Source organism: Dreissena polymorpha, chromosome 4, assembly GCF_020536995.1.
Source record: "Dreissena polymorpha isolate Duluth1 chromosome 4, UMN_Dpol_1.0, whole genome shotgun sequence".
In the NCBI taxonomy this organism is placed as follows: Eukaryota; Metazoa; Mollusca; class Bivalvia; order Myida; family Dreissenidae; genus Dreissena; species Dreissena polymorpha.
Genome location: NC_068358.1, coordinates 136,538,095 through 136,562,419, shown reverse-complemented (window position 1 = coordinate 136,562,419; position 24,325 = coordinate 136,538,095). Strand labels below are relative to the sequence as shown.

The following is a 24,325-nucleotide window of genomic DNA, read 5'->3' as shown; positions in this document are numbered from 1 at the left end:
ACAATCTCCTGCGCTTTCGCGGAGCAGTTTGAATGTTAGATGCACCGGTATTACTTTCCAAAACTGGCTCCAGGGCTTTTCTACATGCTACATGTATCTGTGCCTTGCTGTCCATGTCAAGCTGCCCACTGACATCAATGTATGAAACCTGGCTTGTTGGCATCTGATTTTCTGTGTCAATTTCATCTGTAACACCGGATAAGAGTGCCTTTAACACAAATTTTTTCCAAAACAAACTAACTGCTCTTCAAGAATCAGCCAAAATTGTTCATCAGATGGTACTCTGATACACTCATGGCCATGGTAAGTAAATACAAACAAGTCACAGTGTTTTCGATCCAGGATTTTCATCTGGCCTTGTATTTGTGAATAGTATGGATGATTTGTGTCCAATGATAGAGTACCATTTTCCAATTTCAAATACTTTAAATTGTCAGCAAATGGGGATGTGTTCTTTATTGATTCTGGACATTTTATCACACAAAGCCCCTTGCCACAGCATTCACACTCCGTTTCCAGATCTGCACTGGCAGCAATAAAAGGCTTACTTTGTAACACCGCAAGTCCAGAGTCCTTAGATTTAAACCTCTTATGCTTGCTTTTCATAAGGGTCACGTATGCTTTCTTGGCAACTCGCTCTAAGGCTATTCCGTGTTTCATGGCACTGGTTTGTTTAACTTCAGCCTTGCCCAAGACTGTCTTCAGCAGCGCTGAAGGATCTGCAGAAGGGTCTTTTCTCAGAGTGTCAACACGGGTACTGATCCTTTGAAATATACTTGCAGTTAGTCTGCCATTCCTTTGCTCTTTCCAAACATCTGAAAATGACTGGGCAGTGGTTTCATTTTTCAATGCCTCGCAGTCTTGCTCTGTCAGTTGGAGCTTGTCCATGATGACATTTGACATGTCATCACTTCCATTATTTTTCACCAGCTCTGCAACCTGCATCACAGAAGCTGGTAAATTTGCTTTTTGCACCGCGATTCTTCTGTTTTCCTGTAGAAGCACAAAGCAAGAATCCTTTACTTCATCTTTTATTATGTCATACAGGTCCTTTCCAATGTCCTGCCGATTGTTTACTATTTCTACTTGCCGTTTTTTCAGCGGTGTGAATTTTTTCTTCATGTCATGCTCGTAGCTAGCCGAGCTTTGTTCAGTTGGTCCTTTTGAATATTTCCCTTTCGTCCATACTACATCCTTTACTTTCATTGGTTTCAAGTCTGGTCTCTTTTTTGGCACATTCCATGTGGACAGTTTGCTGGTTGACGATGTTTGCTTTGCACCAGTCTTTACCTTATATTCAACTCTAAACAGCAGTCCAGCGACATGGTTGCATGCACCAAGCATACCAGCTGTGCACGAGTAATATGCACAGATGATTTCACCGCCAGATCCATTTGCTCCATCTTTTTTCACTATAGCCCACGCATCATAAGCTTTATTGTTCAAAGATTGTGATGGAGTAACTTTACATTTCAACACACACTTGTCACTATTTGGGCGTATGTCATGTACAAACACTTTATGCACCCACTTGCTCTCGAAATACCGGTACGCTTTGCCTTCCTTGTATTCATTTAGAAGTCTACTTAACACATCTTGTGGTGTTGAGCATTTCAAGTGTGCTGAAATGTCAGTAATGTATATGGATGGCCACATTGAAATTCCAGACTTTTCACCTTTCCATCCTGTAGTGAGTGTGAATGGGTCTGGTATGACATCTCCATCAGACAAGACGAGTTTTTTCTTGTATTCCTGGAACAACCGCAATTCAATTTGCTCAGCTTGGTCGTCCACCGGCAATTTCTCTTCCCAAACACAAAAGGCTCTGAAATACCATGAAGCAAAACATTTGAGTATCTTCATGTCAAAATATAAATGATAAAATATAGGCAATTTTATAATATATAATTATATCACACGGGCAATAATAATTATCATCTATCATGTTTTTAACCCATTTATGCCTAGCATCTAGAAAAAAGGCATTGGCAAACAGCGTAGACCCAGATGAGACGCCGCATGATGCGGCATCAGGTCTGCGCTGTTTGCTTAAAGGAATATCTGTAAGAAATATTAAAGAAATAAATATACAAGACATCCCTAATTTTGGATTTTTTTTTTATCCAATTGAGAAGGATGGGAGATTCCACTAGGCATAAATGGGTAAATTTTCAAAGAGATGTACAGACTACGTACAGTACGTAGAAGTGAAATATTGTGATGTCAAAATAACACTAAAATTCAAGATTATTTCTGCAACTTGTACTTGGCGTGTTTATATGCTCATATATTAATGTATATTTGGTCATTCATTAATTTCGGTAACTGAAGTGAGTAAATGTAAGAGAAACAAAACTAGTATAGCTTTTTTGTCAGTAACTTGAAAGGGCAGACACAGACAAACGATCATGAAACGTAATATGTTATGCAATTACTGAACGAGAACAAGCAATTGTATAAGTTCCTTATACCATTAAAATCAATCACCACATCACGTGTCACTCATTATGCATTTCATTTTACACTATTCATACTTTTTTTTTTTTTTATATGATATGCTCATTGATATTTAGCTAAGTCAGTAAGTGTAAAGTATTTTTTGTTTTACCTTGCAGCAAGTTCATCAAATGATCCTGTCACTGGGCGATTTCTTCTTGAGAGGAACACTTTCAATGCATGAATTGACCATAACCTAAATGTCTCCAAGGTCATGTCACTTAAATCATCCATTCTGTAAGTTATTTTTACATTTACTACACTCTAATAACGAAACACAAAGACTTCTCGGATCACTAACTATTACAAATAGTGGCTACTCGGTTTTTTACTCATACATCCGGGCACTTAGAAACTGTCGACAATCGCCCACTTCGAAATTGTTAATCCGTGTATTTGTTCAGGGCAACTCATGCTGGTTTTCTAACTGTATCAGACACTACCTGGCTAATGCCTCGGTCACACTGTCACGAATCAGAGCTACGAATGAGCTACGATTCATTCGGCTACAAATGACTACAAAATTGTCAAACTTCGTAGGCCGCTACGATTTCAGTACGGAGCACAACGAATCTACCATCAAAATGTTGGAAGACAAACAAGGAAAGGTACGGACTGCTACTGATTAATGCGATTTAGTACGGAGCGCCACGAATCAGTACGATCAAACTACGAATCCGCTACGGTCTGGTACGATTAAGTACGATGCTATGCGAATCAGTACGATCTAACTACGGATCCGCTACGGTCTAATACGGGAAAATACGAACTAGAACGGTCCGCTACGAAGCAGTGGGAATTGCGACGGACTGGTACTGACAGGTAGGAACAAACTAAGATTGAACATTGCGCCTACAGCCTCTTGTATTTTCATACACAGAATGCATCCCAAAAAGAGAACATGCAAGCGGCAGCAAAAGTGAGTAACAGAAATACAGGAATCAGCCGTGTCTGAGGAAGAGTCTACCTCCACCGTCCAAAACCAAGAGTCTGGTCGTCTTAAAAGCCAGTCTCTTATCCACCACCTCTTGTTTTATTCTCTGACCTGATAAAGAATGTAATTATTGATGTACAAATATAGATTATGCTTAGGAAAGTATTATTAATTTTGTATTTTATTATGTCGGCTATTTATGTAACAATTATTAAATCACGTAAAAGTAAGACCAAGATTCAAAAGGCATATGAGGCAGACACTTACCTGCAAATAAAAAAATGTATAACTAGTAAGTTCAAATTCTAATATTTTCAAAAAACGTAACCTTAAGCAAAAAGCTATACTAATTATACAATATTGAATCATTATAACCTCTGTGCATATCGTCAAGCAGCTCAACTAAGGACTCTGCATTTTGTGCCATATCAATATCCAAGTGTAACAAATTTATCGTAAACGCAATTTGCTGGCGGTTCATGATTGTGAACTCAACAAATGCAAGTACGGTTGCTTTATAATTTCAATGACGTATTTCAGTAGCAATCTATTGTAGTGGACCGTACATTTCCGTACTGTTTCGTGCTGAATGTAGTACATCGTACAAGATCGTGCAAATTAGCGCCTATCCGTAGTACAACGTACTTGAACCAAGGCTTTCCATAGTATATTCGTGGAATAATCGTAGATAATACGTAGCGTAACCGTACCGCTCCGTAGTTCTTCGTATCAATCAGTAGAAGTCCTTGAAAATCTTTTACGCCTACGAAAAGGTACGGACGACTCCGGTGTCGTTACGAACTAGTACGGATCAGTACGGTTTAGAACTGACTGCTACGGATAGCCTACGGTCGATAAATTCGTAGCAATTTTTTGAACATGTTCAAAATTTGTCAAGAGTTGCTACGGACATCAAAATACTACTACGACTGATCACAGATCAAGTAAGGAGAGCCACGGTCCAGTAAGGATAGCTACGAACTGTGCCGAAAAGTATTTGTAACTCGTTCATAGCTCTGATTCGTGACAGTGTGACCGAGGCATAAGAAAGCTGAGTGGTAAAAAGTTACACACTGCAATGATCAATATCTGCAGGGAATTTCTCAAAGATGGCTTATCAGTAAAAGTTCCCATTATAGATTAATTTGCTACAAACTGATAACAAATGTGACAAAACAATAAGTTCAGAAATTACAACTTAGCCAAAAATGTCATTATACTAGAAAAATATGCATTTTGAAGTATTTATCCTTTAAGTGTTATAAAACCAAGGGGTGAATCAAATTCTAGAGAAGAAGAAAAAATAGATTGGGAAACATGACTCAGCAGGTTAAACAAGGGAGATAGATACTGCAAAATTGTGTACATGTTGTCTTTCTTTCAGCTATCTCTTAGTTGATCGGCTTACAATAAGTAATAATGACTAAAACAGTTATGTTAATTATGAAAATTCTGTGTTATGAAAAATTAAATAATACAGTTAATGGTACATAATAATGACATAATAAAACCAAACTTTACTACACAGGAAACAAATGTTTTGACCAAAGTTCATTAAGATTGGGCAACTGAATAAAATAAATAATTTTAAAGAGGTTATGAATTAATGGTGTTATTTAATTTTAAGAATCTATAGATTATTGCAATTTTAATATGCAAAATAGGAAGGATACTAACTTAACATTGCCTTCATTGTAAGAATACATTAAAGCAGCACTTTATAACAAAACTAGAGTGTTAACAAGGTTTTACTATAGTCATATATGAAAAAATGCCCAGCCCCCTAGTGGCCATGTTTTTCAACCAACCAGCATCATTTTCAAACTCGTCCAAGATATCATTGGGATGAATGTTCTGACCAAGTTTCATGAAGATCGGACAATAAATGTGACCTCTAGAGTGTTAACAAGATTTTAATATAGCCATATATAGCCCTATAAGGAAAAATGCCCCGCCCCTTGGCAGCCATGTTTTTCTAGCAAAGGCTACCATTTTTTAACTCATCCAAGATATCATTGGGACAAATCATCTGAGCAAGTTTCATGAAGATTGGACAATAAATGTGGCCTCTAGAGTGTTAACAAGGTTTTACTATAGCCATATAAGGAAAAATGCCCCGCCCCCTGGCGGCCATGTTTTTCAACCCACCGGCATCATTTTGGAACTCGTCCAAGATATTATTGGGATGAATCTTCTGACCAAATTTCATGAAGATTGGGCAATAAATGTGGTCTTGAGAGTGTTAACAAGATTTTACTATAGCCATATAAGGAAAAATGCCCCGCCCCTTGGCAGCCATGTTTTTCAAGCAAATGTAACTCATCCAAGATATCATTAAGACCAATCTTCTGACCAAATTTCATGAAGATTGGAAATAAATGTGGCCTCTAGAGAGTGAACAAGGCAAATGTTGACGTCGCACAACAAACGACGGACAACGGAGATAAACAAAAAGGCGATCACAAAAGCTCACCATGAGCACGTTGTGCTCAGGTGAGCTAAGAAGGGCACATAATTCTGTCGAAATGCACGCCAGAGTTATCTTACTTTGCCTGCCCAGTCCCCTCATGATAGTAAGTAAGTGTACCAAGTTTGAATGCAATAGCATTGATTTTATCTGAGAAAAGTGGACCTAAACGCAAAACTTAACCAGACGCCGACGCCGACGCAAAGGTGATGACAATAGCTCAAATTTTTTTTTTTTAAATAGATGAGCTAATAATTCACAATGGATTCACTGTTGATCTGTTTGTCGCCAAATTGCGAAAATATTTTAATAGTGGCTACAATTTTTTTAGATGGAAAAGGCACACAGTGTCACTTGTATTAGACTGCTTCTTCAAAGGACTGCATAAAAACAATGAATCAAGAAATAAGCAAACCTTGCAGTTTCTGGTCAGTGGACGTTGAGTGACATTCTCAACAAACGAGATATGATCCTCTGGGTGCCAGTCCTTCGTGTACACGATGAGGTCAAAGGGTACTGTGTCCAGCAGGTTGTTAATCACTGGGATCACTTCCTCCCCGTCCTGACCTGCGGGACACTTCAGTAGCGACATTGAACCCGTAATGAAGTCATTCTGGACATCAACAATGATGAATGCGGACACAGGCTTCATGGTCTGAAAATAAACAAGAAAGGATGTCTATCTCTAACATGTTTTTACTTTATGCATGGAAACTATAACGACGAAAACAATGACAAACGCTTCCTTGTCTTTAAATGAACCAGTAATCTGTAATTTTTTTATGACTTTAAGTGTATTTATATAAAATGGTTATCATTGAACACATACAGTTTTGTATACAGGTTGAATTATTATTTATCTCAAATGTAATATTCACATACTTTCCCATTTTTTCTATTAATTATTTCCATTCTCTCCATCAACTATATAATAACTATGTATGTGAAAGATGTTTGAGCACACTAAAACACAATTGGATCTACAAAGGCATAAATCTTTCAACAATAAATACATTTTGAAAACTATCCAAGAGAGTGCATGTGAGGTAAAGTTTAAGGAATGTTAATCCTCATCCATGTGGTATTCCAGTCTGTATATTGGTTCTAATACAGGTTTACCATATATTTGTCCATCATAAAACTCAAAACATAACCCTTTCTCTTATCTGACTAAGAAATGGGTTTGTAGTATATCAATAATTAGCTACTAAATTTGTATATTAAACATTTCAGGTAAAATAATATCTGTTTTAATTTTACATTGTGTTAATGGTGAGCAAAAGCAAATATGACCTGTTGTTGTTAATTATTAATCCTGATCAATAAATTTTGCACTATGTATGTTGTACAACAGACAGTACATAAGTCAAGGGCATGGGTCAATTTGTACTACTACAACATTATGTAATATTTATCAGTTTTCACATGTCATAAATTCCTGTCAAATGATTGGACTTCATGTATAACAGTTTAGCAGGATAGTTGTTGACAGTTTCATTGTTCATTATAATAAAATATTTGGTAATAAACCGGGGTGGGGGCTCAATTAAAGGCAGGTTAAACCAGGCCGTATACTATTACCACTTAACAACAAAATATTTAGAGAGCAAACATTGTTCTTGAACATCGGAAATAATTGATGACGTGAAATATAGCTGACACTACGAGTAATAATTAACAGGCATTGTTCACTGCATCCTCAGTGTTAAATTAGTCATAATAGAAATAATATCAGTTTAATAATACCTGGTTACGATGAATGATACAATGTTAACAAATTGAACAATTTAAAATTCTGCCTGGCAACTTTCCAACATATGAACCTTACAAATTATTATTTAGCATTTTAATAAATACATCACTTTTTGTTTAATACCTGCTTCTTAAACGTATATTCCCTATTATTGGAGTAATAGCATGGTTATGAGGAGGAAGAGAGTTGTCTGGTGAGTAAAATTGGATGTAAGAAGGACTATTTGATGTACTGGCTTATTTTATGGCACACCAAAGGGGTCGAAACTTTAACTTCTGCTGCAATTTGCTGCTCGAGCAGTATCTAGATGCTGCTCGACCAGCAAAATTCCTGCCTGAGCAGCATTTTTTTCTGCTGCAGCAGAAAAATCCAGCTCGATCAGCATTTATTTTTAGAATAAACCCTTGAACCCGTCAGCTGATCAAATTTGAGCTTACAAACGGACGACATAAGTTACCTCTACAGAAACGAAATAGACCTGACAATAACTTTAGAAAAACTGAAACAAACTCATAATCTGTGTTTTAATAATTATTATTAAATTCTCATCCTTTTTTTAGTAGTTGTTATTTATTTATTTATTTTTAAATCGTTTTGCATTGTTCATCTCGGCACCATATTCACACTAAGATGGCAGCCGCTGGTGAATTCATCAACGAGTGTCACCGCGATATTCTGAATTTATTTACCGAATTGCAACAACTTTTTGATCGTCTAGTTTGCAGCCAAAATATAAAGCATTTACTGCATGTCAATGTTAGACTTTAAACAGGTTGTCACATAAACTTGCAGAAGATGTGAAAAAGGCACCAGCACAGCGGCAGCCATTTTTTCCAAACAAACCATGTTCGCAGCAAATGGCAAAAATAACAAGAGTTCTGATTGGCTGATGCCATAATTTAAAAATAAATGCTGGTCGAGCATGATTTTTCTGCTGCAGCAGAAGTTAAAGTTTCGACTCCTTTGGTGCGCCATATTATTTGGTGTACTGCTTTTCCAGTGACATACTCATATAATGTAACATTCATACCATAACGCTGACAAAAAAATTACATTAATTCATACATGTATTTCCGATAACAGAATCTGTAACAGATTATTGATTGCAAATGACAAATCAATCATTTTAATACTCTTCTGTCCCAGCTTGACAATTTGATGCCTTAAGCGTGCAGTCTAGACCACTTTCATTGGAAAAGTATATCAAGATATCAATGACACAGAAGAATAGTGTACATTTATTACTGTGATATGTCAACTCAATGAAGTCTTTTCAGGATAGTTTTGAATAAAAACCATTATGTGTGATTATAACATATTAATCATGCTTCTATGATACAGGGGTTTTTATCTGATTTTGGGGAAAGGGCCTGGTTTTTTTTAGGGGAAAAAAAATTGCGCAAAATGCCAGATTTTTGGGAAAAAAATGACGCAAAACGCCGGATTTTGGGGAAAATAAGGAAAGCCTTTAATAATCAATTTAACATATTTTGCTGTTTTTAAAACAAATTCAAGGCAACAGATAATTTAATTATACAACTTATGTATTAAAAGTTAAACAAAAAAAAAATTAGGGGAAAAAATGAAGTCTTGGAGAAAATTTACCTGCCGAGGGGAAAAAAATCCGAGGGGAAAGGGCCGTTTTTCGTCAGGTCCCAAAAGAAGGAAAAAAAGCCCTGTGATATATAGAATGCATTAAAATCTTACTGTCCAAATTTAACAAGAATACTAATACTTATAAGACATAAATAGAAAAATCTTAAATTCATTCTTGAATATGTGTTAAAAGAATCAGTCACTTTAAATGAACAATCTATCTGATGTTTGTGTTACAATTTTATTGCAAACACTGACGTTATACCATGTTGTAAGATTCTGGCATTTTTTATATCCTTCCATTTTAATATTATATTCAATCAATATGAAACTACATAAGAATACTGCTGTTACATTCATGCAAAAAAAACATTGATAAATGCATTCAACACAAAACAAACAAGAGACAAAGACTTCCAGGGCCATAAAATTGACTTTGGTCACAAAATTCAAAGAAAATCAAGATGAAGTTAACGTAAAATCAATACTTTCCACCACTGCATATTGATTAGCTTACAATACGCTGTTCCCACATTAAGCAATTATGATAATATTGTTGTGCCCAGCTTCAGGGCTTCCGTTATTCTACTTCTAAAAACACAAAACTAGTTCAAATGCTCTACCTTTTAATAGTCTTTGGAAATGTAGAGCAAAAAAATTCATTCAATAAATTAAAGTGTCCATATCGGTAAAAGCTAATGTTAGCAAGGCAACAATCCACTAAATTTAAAGTGAAATTACCCTAGTCTTTACCAATTTTAGGAAATCTGAGGAATGTCTTCATTTATGTTCTTCAACCTTTTAATGGTTGCACAGGTTTTAATATTGCTTCTTGTTATTTTAATCACTTTCTTACTTTTATGCTCCTTAGTTTTAAGATGCTGAAGGGATATTTCGACTGTATATTTATATAAGGATCCCTTGACATGCCTCCTTTTTACTTTATTAAATTGTGTTTATAGATTGTACTTCTAACATATACCTTTACTTGGCGTAAAGTTACCATTAAAATCTAAACATTCTAAATGGAACAAGCAAATTTGTTGAATTTATATCCCTGGCCAAATAAATTTTGTTTATGGATGCATGCAAATCCCTTGATGAACGGTACACATGAAGTTTCATGTTGAAACCTTGTAGCGTGTCTGAGATATATATAGCCCTGAAAAGTTACATCATACAAAAACAAAAAAGGGCAATAACACTTATTTTAAAAAGTGTAGAATTAGGGTCGTTCTGCAAGGCAATCCTCTTAATTGATATTTATACACCCATGAAGTTTCATTTGAAATCTTGTAAGGTTACGTTGGTATCTGAGATATGGCCCTGAGAAGTTACATCATATAAAAAAGGGGAATAACTCTCATTTAAGAACGTGTAGGCTTGGGCATGGCACATTTCCTCATTGATATCTATACGCCAATTAAGTTCCATGTTGATTTCTTATATAGTTTCTGAGATATAGCACTGAAAAGTTTTGTCCAGACGGACGAACTGAATGATCGACAGATCAATGGAGGGAAAACGCCAATTCTATATTCCTCCACCTTTTACAATATAAGTTTATAATAAATCATTTTTAAACTGTATTTATTTAAGTATAAGTACTGCAAATATGCAGCCATTGTCACTAGTACTACTATTACAGTAACATGTATTGTGTCCTTGTCTTACAAAGGAGTATTAACCGAATTTTGAAGGCCTTTGCAAACAGTTTGGATCCAGATGAGACGCCACAGAACGTGGCGTCTCATCAGGATCCAAACTGTTTGCTATTCTGATAGTATTCTTTGAAAAACAATCGCAGAAAATGCTAATTTTTGAAATTCAGCAGACGACATTTTAGCAGATGACAAATTTCCCAGCATGCAAAGGGTTAATAGAACTTTTTCCCACAATGTTGATCTAAGTTGAGACCTTCAAACTAATGACGCAGGTACTTATTAATCAATTATTCATGTCAACAAAATCACCAGGGTTGTTAGTTGTGTGAGTCAATGTTGGCCTACATTGCTAAAGATCAATCTGCCATCAACAGCCATGGGGTACGAAGTCTGCTCCATCAGAGGAAATCGACTTAATGCTAATAGCTAAAATAGCTAGTGTAAACACTATTTTTCAAGTGTGTATAATGTAGACAATTTCATTTTTGTAATAAAGTTGTTGCAACAGAACTCCCCTTCAGCCTTCACCAAACAAATTTAATACCACCATAATTGTTTTACAAACAGAACTGATGCAGATTTTACAAGTAAATGACACGCTATATTTGAAATATGGCCTTAAAAAATGACCTTAACAAATAAAAATGGATTCTAGAGAAACACTGTCTAGTACAAGTCAATATAAATTCCAAGTCAATTTTAAATCTTGTGAAACATGGGGAAGCTAGAGCTAGGACATGCATACTTTTTTACAACAAAATGCTGTATTTTGATCATTATTGAAAGTGGTCATTTAGTTCATGGGCCCTACACAACAAAAAGGCTACGATTTGTGCTATTAAAATTGTTTTTGTGTTGTTTTCTTTCAAAATTGTTTCACACACACAGATGTTAGAGCCTTGACATTTCCTAATATATGCAGTAACAAGTTCTGTATTGACATTTGACCTCAAATTATAACCTTGACACATTCACATGCATCTATCAAATTTGTAAAAACTTAAGACCCTAACAATAAATATTTATATGTAGCTATACATGTACACAAACAAGAGGGAGCAACAACATTTATGGCCGAATAGAAAACTCTGTCTGAACAAGGGCTGTTTGTAAAACATGCATGCCCCCCATATGGGCTCTCAGTTGCAGTGACAGCCATTGTGTGAATATGTTTTTTGTCACTGTGACCTTGACCTTTGACCTAGTGACCTGAAAATCAATAGGGGTCATCTGCAAGTCATGATCAATGTACCAAATGAAGTTTCATGATCCTAGCCATAAAGTTATCTTGAGTTATCATCGGGAAACCATTTTAATATTTCGGATCACTGTGACCTTGACCTTTGACCTAGTGACCTGAAAATCATTAGGGGTCATCTGCGAGTCATGATCAATGTACCTATCAAGTGTCATGTTCCTAGGCATAAGCGTTCCTGAGTAATCATCCGGAAACCATTTTACTATTTCAGGTCACTGTGACCTTGACCTTTGACCTAGTGACTTGAAAATGTTTAGAGGTCACCTGCGAGTCATGATTAATCTACCTATCAAGTTTCATGATCCTAGGCATAAGCGTTCTTGAGTTATCATCCGGAAACCATTTTACTATTTCGGGTCACCGTGACCTTGACCTTTGACCTAGTGACCTGAAAATTAATAGGGGTCATCTGCGAGTCATGATCAATCATGATCCTAGGCATAAGTATTCTTGAGTTATCATACGGAAACCATTTTACTATTTCGGGTCACCATGACTTTGACCTATGACCTAGTGACCTCAAAATCAATAGGGGTCATCTGTGAGTCATGATCAATGTACCTATGAAGTTTCATGATCCTAGGCCTAAGCATTCTTTAGTTATCATCTGGAAACCATCTGGTGGACGGACAAACGGGACGTACATACGGACGGACCGACATAAGCAAAACAATACACCCCCTCTTCTTCGAAGGGGGGCATAATTAATTTCATAAGTTTATATTGTATATATTTATTATACATCAGATCGTCATCATATTAAACAGGCTGTACAAAGAGGTATTTTTAATTGAACATACTGAACAATCACTCATACAACTAACAATCTAATATATACAGATTGAAAATGCATTGTTTTAATTGGATTATTAAGTTACCTGTTTTAACCAGTAGTATACACATCGACGGAAATCCTCTTGACATATCAGTCCATCCTGAAAAATTAGCATTTTGTAACTATTACATTTGACAAAAATAATAAATATTTGATGAAGACTAAAAACTTGTTCTTGTTCATTGTGCATAATGAACTTGTTCAATGGATTTGTTAAAACTAGTCTTAGAGCATAGAGCTGAATTATATGGGTCTGAAGTGCAATTCACCAAGTTAGTCAATGAGTTATAAATGTTTGTTTTTCACTCAAAAAATTATTGTTTGTTATTTTCTTCTCCATCACATACAATTCAAATCAACAGAATGCAACTTATTTACTTTGAAAATGGCAAATTTTGCAAAACAATTTGAGAGGGACTGACTTTTAATGTAAAATATGTTGATCAAGGAGCACACTGATGTACTGTTTCACATAAATCATAATACCGTGCAAACTTTTACAAACAGCTGACAGTTAACAATTGTGATTACCAATGTTTTCTTACTTCTAAAATGGAAATTCAAACCAGGGCTATAGATAACAGACGTTTTTGCGATATTACGCAATCAAAATAACCAAAAACGTAATTACATTCAAAATAAAACATTCAAAATAAAGGGTACAAAAATGCAAATACAAATTTAATAACGTAATTCACGTAAAAACCTTGCGTCACAAAACGCAATTCTTACAAACACCGGGCATATTTTTATGCCCCCTTTCGAAGAAAAGGGGGTATATAGTTTTGGCACTGTCCGTCTGTAAGTCTGTCAGTCACACTTTTCGTGTCCGCTCTCTGTCTGTAAGTCTGTCAGTCTGTCTGTCACACTTTTCGTGTCCGCTCTCTAATTCAAATAGTTTTCGACCGATCTTTACCAAACTTGGTCAGAAGTTGTATCTAGACAATATCTAGATCAAGTTCGAATATGGGTCATGCCGGGTCAAAAACTAGGTAACGAGGTCGAAAAAATAAATCGAAGGGAAGTAATAAGCTTTAAATAGACATAATTATCTGACCTGCCAAATTATATATTCTTGTTAAATAAATCAAAGCGGCGCAGTAGGTGGCATTGTGTTTCTAACAAACACATCGTAGTAAAAGGTCAAGGACAAGGTCATCCTTCAAGGTCTAAGGTCAAAAATACAAATCCAAGGGAAGTAATAAGCTTTAAAGGGAGATAATTATTCAATATTGAACATAGCAACTTGATATTTGGCATGCTTGTGTATCTCATGGAGCTGCACATTTTAAGTGGTGAGCCTACAGTCACGATAGTGGCTTTTAATTATTTGCTACTAAAAATAGATAGTGGCTTTTAATTATTTGCTACTAAAAATAGACATTTGTGAGAGACAATTATTTTCAAGGGAAGTAATTTATATAATGATAAATCTCATATTATATATTTCCTTACCAAGAATTTAAGTTCTTTTCACAGTTACTGTACAGATTTTTTACTTTGATTATTTATAACTCAAATGATTGATTTGTCAAAAAAATTGTTAAACGATATAGTTATCATTTCTTTGTACTAATTTGTGAATGGTATGGTTCATTACATACTTGTGGACTTATGTCATAGATACATGATGAACTCTGACTATGATCTCTTTGATAAACCACAGGCCTTGGTTGTCAGTGATGTCTGACTTGGTCAATTTTGACTGCCTTCAGACACCCCCCCCCCCCCCAGTTGGATTGGACAAAATCCAAGGGAAGAAAAAAGCTTTAAAGGGAGATGATTTCTATACCTGCCAAATGGTAAATAGAAATTTTATTTCAAAGCGGCGCAGTAGGGGGCATTGTGTTTCTGACGAACACATATCTTGTTTAGACTGCTTATTTTCTGTACAAAAATGTACCAGATAGTTTATATGCTGTCTTATGAAGAAAAAAAGGCAGTCTTTCCAGCGGTTATCAATCTTTGGAGTATTATTGTATTTATTGGTAGACCCGTCCGCTTTCTACTTTCATTTTCAAGGTATTCAACTCAAAATGACTCGAAAATGGGGTGCATCGCTTTGAACAGCCATAACTTCATCAATTGTGCAGCGATTTTCACGAACTCAGTCTTATTCAACGCAAAAATGAATGAACTTTGATCAGAAATTCAGTAATTGTTTGTTGTTATGTACAGGTTCCTTTTTGCATTCCATTTGTATAAATAATATAGAAACCTTTGTAGATTTTTATTATATCATATATGTCATTCCCTAAATTACCCAATGGAGTTAAAAAACCAAGGTTGAAAAACCCAATTAAGCTCAAAAGTAGGGGATGACAATTTTTGCTAAAACTCTATTGAATTTACAAAAACCCTATCGTTGTCAAAAACAGGGGGTGAATTACCCAATATACCCTTCCTGTGCGGCGACCGGATTTATCCGGTCAGGCCATTCTTCCTCCTAGATAATCCAATGTTGTCATCAACTGTCTTAAACATAATCCATTTCCTAAGTCTTTTCTCCAATCTTTTTTAATATCCTTGTATTTGTTATTTGTATATTTCTTGCAACAAAATAAATCGTTTGTTGTGGTTTACATGTAACAATTTTTCCGCCATTTCGAACAAAAACAACAACTGGAAGTGGATTGCTTAATCTTTAAATTAATTAATAAATTAGAATGTCATGCTATATATATTATATAATTTAAAATATAAATAGTTTTTCTGTTTGATTTTGGTGATAGTTGATCTTCTTGTTCATGAAAATAAATAGCTTTTGTTAAAATAAAACGAGATTACTTCCTGTCAAAATGGCGGCCCCCATACATGCCAGACGTCCCGATCTCGGCGGGACAGTCCCGCTTTTGGGCCCTTTGTCCCGGCGGCCCGATATATGACGATTTGTCCCGACATTCGTAAAAAACGATGTAAGGTCTATAGGTTCCCAATAAAATTCGCTATTCAAGCTCTGTTTCCCTAACACTTACCACTGCTAATCCCTTTATTGCCCCCAATTAACAATACGATTCTACTTCTCGTGTGTACCAGTGTTGTTTATGACACCTTATCAGCGATTTATCAGCTAATTATTGATTTTATCAGGCATTCACACCATGGTGGTATAGTGTGAGGGTGTGGTGGTCATTTGTGAGATGATCCTAAAAAAAAAAAAAAAAAATAGGGGGGGGGGGGCACGGGCGATGGTTTGGGTGGAGTCTATTGTGGTATGTCAGGTAAGAGTAGTTTTGTCAAAGTATCAATCAAATCTAATCATAAATAAAGAAGTTATGGCAATTTTAGCAAAATTTAATAATTTGACCTTGAGAGTCAAGGTCATTCAAAGGTCAAGGTAAAATTCAACTTGCCAGGTACAGTAACCCTATTGATAGTAAACTATCAATAGCCTTGATACTTTAGAAGTAAAGTGGATCGAAACACAAAATTTAACCATATATTCAAAGTTACTAGCCATAATTCCGTAAAAATGACAACCAGAGTTATGCAACTTGTCCTTTTACTGTACCCTTATGATAGTTTGCGAGTGTTCCAAGTATGAAAGCAATCTCTATGATACTTTAGGGGTAAAGTGGACCAAAACACAAAACTTAACCAAACTTTCAATTTTCTAAGTATAAAGGGCCCATAATTCCGTCCAAATGCCAGTCAGAGTTACATAACTTTGCCTGCACAGTCCCCTTACGATAGTTAATAAGTGTTGCAAGTATGAAAGCAATAGCTTTGATACTGTAGGAATAAAGTGGACCTAAACACAAAACATAACCAAAGTATAAAAAGGGCACATAATTCTGTCAAAATGCCAGTCAGAGTTACATTACTTTGCCTGCACAGTCCCCTTATGGTAGTTAGTAAGTGTTGCAAGTATGAAAGCAATAGCTTTGATACTTAAGGAATAAAATGGACCTAAACACAAAACTTAACCAAAATTTTCAATTTTCTAAGTATAAAAAGGGCACATAATTCTGTCAAAATGCATGCCAGAGTTATCTAACTTTGCCTGCCCAGTCCCCTCATGATAGTAAGTAAGTGTACCAAGTTTGAATGCAATAGCATTGATACTTTCTGAAAAAAGTGGACCTAAACGCAAAACTTAACCAAAATTCTCAATTTTCTAAGTATAAAAAGGGCACATAATTCAGTCAAAAAGCATGCCAGAGTTATCTAACTTTGCCTGCCCAGTCCCCTCATGATAGTAAGTAAGTGTACCAAGTTTGAATGCAATAGCATTGATACTTTCTGAGAAAAGTTGACCTAAACGCAAAACTTAACCGGACACCGACGCTGACGCTGACGCCGACGCGGACGCCAAGGTGATGACATTAGCTCATAATTTTTTTTCAAAAAATAGATGAGCTAATAAATGTTGAAAATGTGTTTGTTTTTGTCTTTGTTTGAAACAGTTTACAAAACAATTGTTTTGTAAAATTTACAAAACAATTGTTTTGTAAAATTATCTCTACGCCATTAATGAGTCTTTTACATTCAATGTTTAGTTCCAAAATAGCGGGATAATCCGAATGTGCAATCTACCAAAATCGTAACAAACAGTCCAACTCAAACGCAGATCCAGAACGTTGTTTCAGCGCACTGAAAAAAAATCAGAAAGAAGAAAGGGACAATCTGGGCCATATAATGGTTGAGGCGTTGATGGCAGTTATTGTGTAAGTACCTGTTATCGAACAGCACCTATTATCGGACGTTTTATTTTGGTTCTATATGCACATGCGCAAAAGTGCGCATGACGACACATTGATAAACAAATGGTCGCACATGAAGTCCATGACCTACTTGCCTACTTAGCTTGAAACAAATGCGCCGAAAACAGGTTAAAGGAATGCATTTATTGTTATTTACACCGGTTTATGTGTTTTTAGCTATTGCTTTTTGAATGCATTTATCAAAATGTGCATTTACACACCAAAAAGCACATTTCCGTTTGCAATTTTGATTGCAGAAGACACAGATTTTTTCGCCGAGTCCGGGTCACGTGATATTCATGTGACTTGGTATATACTGGAGTAGTATTTATGAAGTGTCGGGTAATAGGTCATGTTTACATCGGCCGCCATTTTGTTTTGTCTGCTAGAGGTGACAATAACCAGGGAATCATTGTTATGAATTCTTGAAGGTAGTTTGCTGGAAAACTTTACAGATAAATCATTCAATGATTGAACTGTTAGTCATTTGTTAAAACAAAATGTTTTTGTCATTGTAAGTGTTTCAATTTTAAGGTAATTTAAAGTAATTTCTTAGGTGTTCGATAACTGGTTTGTCCACCATAAAATAAACACAAAGACGGTTTGCTTCCACCAAAAACCTACCTCGGAAATGTGTACGGCCGCGCATTCCGTGTCAAGCTGTTGTAACTGTTCGGTAGAAAGTTTACTGTAACCCTTACTTTCAGTGTACTGGATAGCCTCCCTTGCGTTAATGTTTGCCAGTGTAAGTAAAATAATTAGTATTGTTGTCATAATGTTCCAGATTTTGAACTCTAAAAAGATGAATATTATCTTCGTTGTTTGCTATTGTCTTATTTAATAAAACTGTTATTGTTATGTTTTAGATTTCATGCTTCATATCAGATTTTTTTATGTCTTGAATAAAAGTATCAAGAGTTTTTGTTAGTACTATACTGACTACAGTAAAGGTGGAATGATAGATCGTTTTAGGTGTCCTGCTTTTTGGTCAAATGTCCCGACAATTTTTTATGGAATGTCCCGCTTTGGACCTAAAAAATTCTGGTATGTATGGCGGCCGCATTAGATGGAGTTACAATTGTCGGCACATTTGTGCTTGGAAAATACTTTTGTAGCATAACATCTAAAATTAACAAGGTAAAAGCATACTATTTCTTGTGCTTTTTATGGATTTATATTATTTACTACGTAATCAGATGGATTATGACGAAATCTTCTTCTGCAAATGGTAGGTGAAAAAAGTAGGTCATTATGTAAATTTGTGCATTCTACTTTCGTTTTAAATTGAACTTTGAAAATTTGTTTTAATGTTATTTTAAAATGTTAATGATTGCAGAAACGTTAATTTTATATGAATAGTTAATTATACTTAAATTTTAATTAATAGATTTGTTGCTTAGTTGATAAATCCGGAAGTGATCTAAGTGAAAATATTTGTCGCCTGTTGACATCGTTGTTGTTGTCAGTCCAAACCGTATACTGACACTTGAATTTTAACACCTCAAACTATCATTAAGATTTGTTTTATATGATTATCATTGGTTTAACATTAAAGATATGCAATAGGCTTATGTTTAATAAACGTACATAGTGTATACAAAATATGTAAATGTAAAATCTTATCTTTTGTATTTCTTTCCATAAACTACATTAAACATCAAGACACTTGAATTTGTACATATGATACATTGTACCTGTTTTACATACATGATTACTTATGTACTGATAAAAAATTGACTATAAAGTGACATTATGAAAATCTATTTCATTATCTGCAAATCTGGTGTGGTGTGTAACCTAAGATGGCGGGTCAACACGGGATAATTTCCGCAACATTTTTATTGTTTTTACTAAACTCATTTAACAATTTTAACAAGTTTTATACACCAAGCAACAGCAGAAGATTCATAGATCCATCGGAGAACATTGTAAACGTGGTAACCAGTACAGAAAATGACATTTGCATATTTACGAACTATTCGTACCTAATCAGTTCGTACCCAGTTTAAGTTCCGGGTGGAAATTTCTCTGTCGGCAAAGATGTTCTTCGTACAGATAGGCATTATTCAAGAACTACACTCAGATCTTTAATAGTATTATGTCTATTACGTAGTGGAGACATACAAAGTAATCCAGGTCCACCAAATTGTAGAACATTCAACGCCAGGAATGGGAGACAACCCAAAAATCCATGTACATTCTGTGGAAGAGGAGTAATTAAATCCAGTAAAGCTAAAGATTGTGATGAGTGTCATAAATGGACTCACATTGATTGCACCGGCTTTGTATCCAGAGAACTGTACGAACAAATGTGTTTGAACTTAGCCGAAGTAAATTTCATCTGCAATGGCTGCGCAGCGTCGAAACTTCCTTTTGCAAAATCTGATAAAGAAGACATGGACGATAATTTTGAGTCTCCAAATAACAACACTTTCGTTAAAAACCCAACAACAGCAGAGAATGATCACTTTCAATGTTTCGCCAGGAAAGGCCTTCATTTTATTCATGTTAATGCAAGATCCTTACTACCTACAATTCCTGAACTGAACATTATTGCTCAAAAAACCAAAGCAACCATCATTTCAGTTACTGAATCGTGGCGGGATAGCTCTATCACAGACGGGGAGGTCCATATACCGAACTATACCATAATTTGTAAAGACCGAAATAGACAAGGAGGTGGCGTGTGTGTTTACACCAGAGATGACTTTGCATTTAACACCAGTGTTGATCTACTTACTGATGGTGGTGAATTTTTATTTGTTAAACTTATATTACCGAGAAATAAACCAATATATATTGGAACTGTTTATACACCACCTGGTCAAAGTGATTTTAATGTTAAATTTGAAAATGTTTTAAAACAGTTAAGGTCAGACTGTGAAACTTACATTTTGGGTGATATCAATATATGTACATTGCAAACAAATAGTCCACTTTTTAAAGAATATTGTAATATTTTAAGACGATTTGACCTTGTTCAGATCATAAATGAACCTACAAGGATTGGTCTTACTTGTTCTAGTATTTAAGTTCATATTTAATGTAACAATAAAGATAAGATTTCCCAGTATGGTGTCATACCTGTGGGTCTTAACGACCACATACTCATTTTTTGCACTAGGAAAAGTTCAAAAATCAGAAGTTTTTCACATAAAACTTTGAAAATAAGATCTCTGAAGAATTATACTAAAGATATTCTCTTACAGAAATTACTTTAGGCTGACTGGAGCCCATGCTTTTAAGCCAGTAATGTAAATTCTTCTTGGAACTCATTTAAACAGATTTTTTAAGTATTTTAGATACTGTTGCTCCTGTAAATCAAGTCCGTTTAAAGTCTAAGTGTGAGCCATGGCTAAATTCAGAAATCTTAGAAGATATTAAGTCAAGTGGTTCTTACCTACATAAATTTAAAAACTATGACTATAATCAATTTTTAAAATACAGAAACTTTGTACAAAGAAACATAAAGTCTGCTAAGTCTGAATACAGAAACCTAGTACAAAGAAACATAAAGTCTGCTAAGTCTGAATACAGAAACCTAGTACAAAGAAACATAAAGTCTGCTAAGTCTGAATATTTCCCAACTAAAATAGAAGAGAATAAATTTGAACCAAAGAAACTCTTGCAGAGTTTGAAATCTTTTGGGTACAACAATACTAAAATAAATAGTCAAAATATTGTTTTATCTGTAGATAATGAAATTTGTCATGATATTGTTAAAGTTTGTATCTATGTAAATGAATTTTTTTTACTAATATTGCCTCAGTTCTGGTACAAAAGCTTCCAGGCCAAAAACATAAATTTGACCTAAACTCTGATCATTTGTCCCAATTTTATAACGATAAAAATCCAGATAATAAAAAAAAGCATGTTTCAGAGAAATTTGTGCTCCGTGAGCTGAGCAGTCTTAATATTAGTAAAAGTACTGGTTTAGACGGCATGCCCGCTAGGTTTTTGAGGGATGGTGCAGAAGTTTTAAAGATCCCCATTACTTTTATAATACTTTCATCTTTTTCTAAAGGTATTGTTCCTGATGATTTTAAACAAGCTAGGGTTAAACCTTAACACAAAAAAGGCAGCACCATGGATGTAGGTAATTATCAGCCAGTGAGCATTTTAAGTATTGTTTCAAAAATTCTAGAGAGGGCTGTTTATACTCAACTTGAATGTTACTTGGTTACAAATAATATTATCTACGAACACCAATCAGGTTTCAGAAAATCATACTCTACTGATAGTTGTTTAATTAATCTCCTTGATACTATTAAAATGAATACTTCTAAAGGCCTATACACAGAGATGATTATGCAAGACCTCCAGAAGGAATTCGACACTGTCAATCATGACATTATATTCGGCAAGCTAGAGTTAATGGGTGTTCAGTCAATTCCATGGTTTAAGTCATACCTGACGGAAAGAAGCCAAGTAGTAAACATATGTAAAACAACTTCAACCCCACTTCCAGCCACCTGTGGGGTGTCTCAGGGTAGTATACTTGGCCCTCTGTTTTTTTCGGCGTAAGCTGTATTAAGCCAGCTTTTCACCCTGACTTGACCTTTGTAAGTGTCCAATAATACTCAAATAAAATTTCCTGCGGCTAGGTACGAATGAATACACTTCATTTATTCCATTGGCTGATTTGAGTATAACACCAGAACATTGGAAACATATCCGCGTCTTTGTAACACTGTTTTACTGCATGAAACAATTTTATCTCTAATGAAAAGGCTCAATAGATAGAACAGTTTTACAATCAATTTTCGACATAAATACAGTTTGTGCGTTCACCTTTTATTTTCAGAGAATTAACAGCGCAAAAGCGTTTATACTAAAGGCTATGTTGTCATATTTAGTACTTACTTGCATTGCCTTTAAACCCGCGAGGTTTCGGGTCATTACGCGGCCATTTGCGAAAGTCAGAGTTTATATAGAGGATATTTGTTGGATTCGGTGGATTATCGAATTTAATTCACGAGTGATCATAGAAAATAATATTTTCACGAGTGGCGCAGCCACGAGTGAAAATATATATTTTATATGATCACGAGTGAATTAAAATCGATAATACATCGAATCCAACAAATTTTCTTTTTATTTTATGCTTTATTTCACAGTTTATATACATTGTTAAAGAGTTTAACTAAAGACTTTCGTTGGGAACATGACGTCATTTCGTCAAAAAAATGACGTCATTTAACATAAACAGTGAAAATTATCGATAATTTTCACTGATAATTTTCATTGTTTGAAACAGTGAAATTATCAGTTTTAATTCACTGATATTTCTCTATAAACCACCGGAAAGCATAAAATAAATACAGTTCATCACCGGAGTTCGCAGAAGGGGTTGCGATCATTGTGTTACACCGGTCTTACTGACAATAACGTAGTGACTGTAATGCATTGCATTCCAATCCGCAAGGTATCAAGGTCAATTTGCGGTCAGTTGCAGAAATCTTTATATAAACGCCGTCTCGTAAACTTTGTGCACTTGAAGTCTGTTTTGATCAGAGAGATACTAAATAAAGATATTCGGCGATATTATTGTGGTATGTCAATCATCGATTTTTAATATGGTTTCAACATTTGCATGATAAGGACCAATTTTGATAAAATTAATTAGAAATATTTATCCATTTGGACCAGTTTATTAAGCATGAGCACAATAATTCACTATACTATAATTATGCAATTAAATAAGATTCGAGTATTGCCGGCTGACCTATATGCACTCGTTTATTTTCATGTACTGTGAAACCATTTATTTTCGACAGCACAAAATTTCGTAATTTTTATAAAAATGACGATTTCGTCAGCACTTAAATTCGCCGATTTCTGATTTTGAATTTATAAAAAATGCGTCAGTCAATATCCGATTTGTGTGTAATACATATTTGGATCAAGCGCAGTTGCGAAAAATCGTGGTACGAATGCGGGAACACACTTGAAAATCACTGCAGGAGGTGGGGCCTGTTTGTCACATGCCAATTAACTAGTCTTTTGTTATCAATGGACAGTAATGGACCCTCTTAATGTATGCCATTCACACGTTCAAGCCGATCCATGCCGAATGGCTCATCACAACCCATTCCAAGATGGAAGGAAGAGCAGATTTAATTACGGCAGGCTTTAGGAAAGCTGGACTGATTTAAAAAAAATGTCCATGTTGTGTTGATGAAACAATGTTGTTTCCTGTTTTTTTTGCTCTCTAAAAGAAATGAAGCATTTTTTTTTGCAAGCAAATCAAACTAGTCACTTTTGTTCATTTTCTTGTGTATGTGTTCTAGTTGGTATGATTTTTATTAAAATGCTGTCAATACCGTTTTAAAACTGTTTGTGTTATACGAAAGAGGTTCCAGTTTGTTAAGTGCTTTTTTTTCCAAATAAATTGCTTTTTTTATTCTGATATCAACATTAAAATTATAAACTCTATGAGTGTGTTTGTTCTTAAAAATTAACTACCGGTATATAAATCAATAATGTCAATAATTGAAAAATAAATAAATTGATACATATAAAATAGTAATAAGTGTGGTTAAACGCAAACAATCAAACTACAAACAGCAATTAAAATATTCTTTATTAATTTGTGATAAATACGCATGTTGATCACACA

The 24,325-nt window shown here is 35.0% G+C and overlaps 1 protein-coding gene across 2 annotated transcripts in view; it reads right to left on the bottom strand.

Moving 5' to 3' along the window:
* Positions 1–24,325, bottom strand: part of LOC127876773 (nicotinamidase-like) — a 55,483-nt gene that overhangs the window by 21,343 nt on the left and 9,815 nt on the right. Inside the window, exons 3-4 of one of the 2 annotated variants that reach the window (XM_052422245.1) lie at positions 13,047–13,103; positions 6,313–6,552 (exon numbers count right to left, since the gene is read on the bottom strand). In XM_052422245.1, the coding sequence (XP_052278205.1) occupies positions 6,313–6,552; positions 13,047–13,103 (297 nt within the window). The remainder of the gene's footprint in view (positions 1–6,312; positions 6,553–13,046; positions 13,104–24,325) is intronic. The other variant, XM_052422246.1, reaches the window with a different exon arrangement.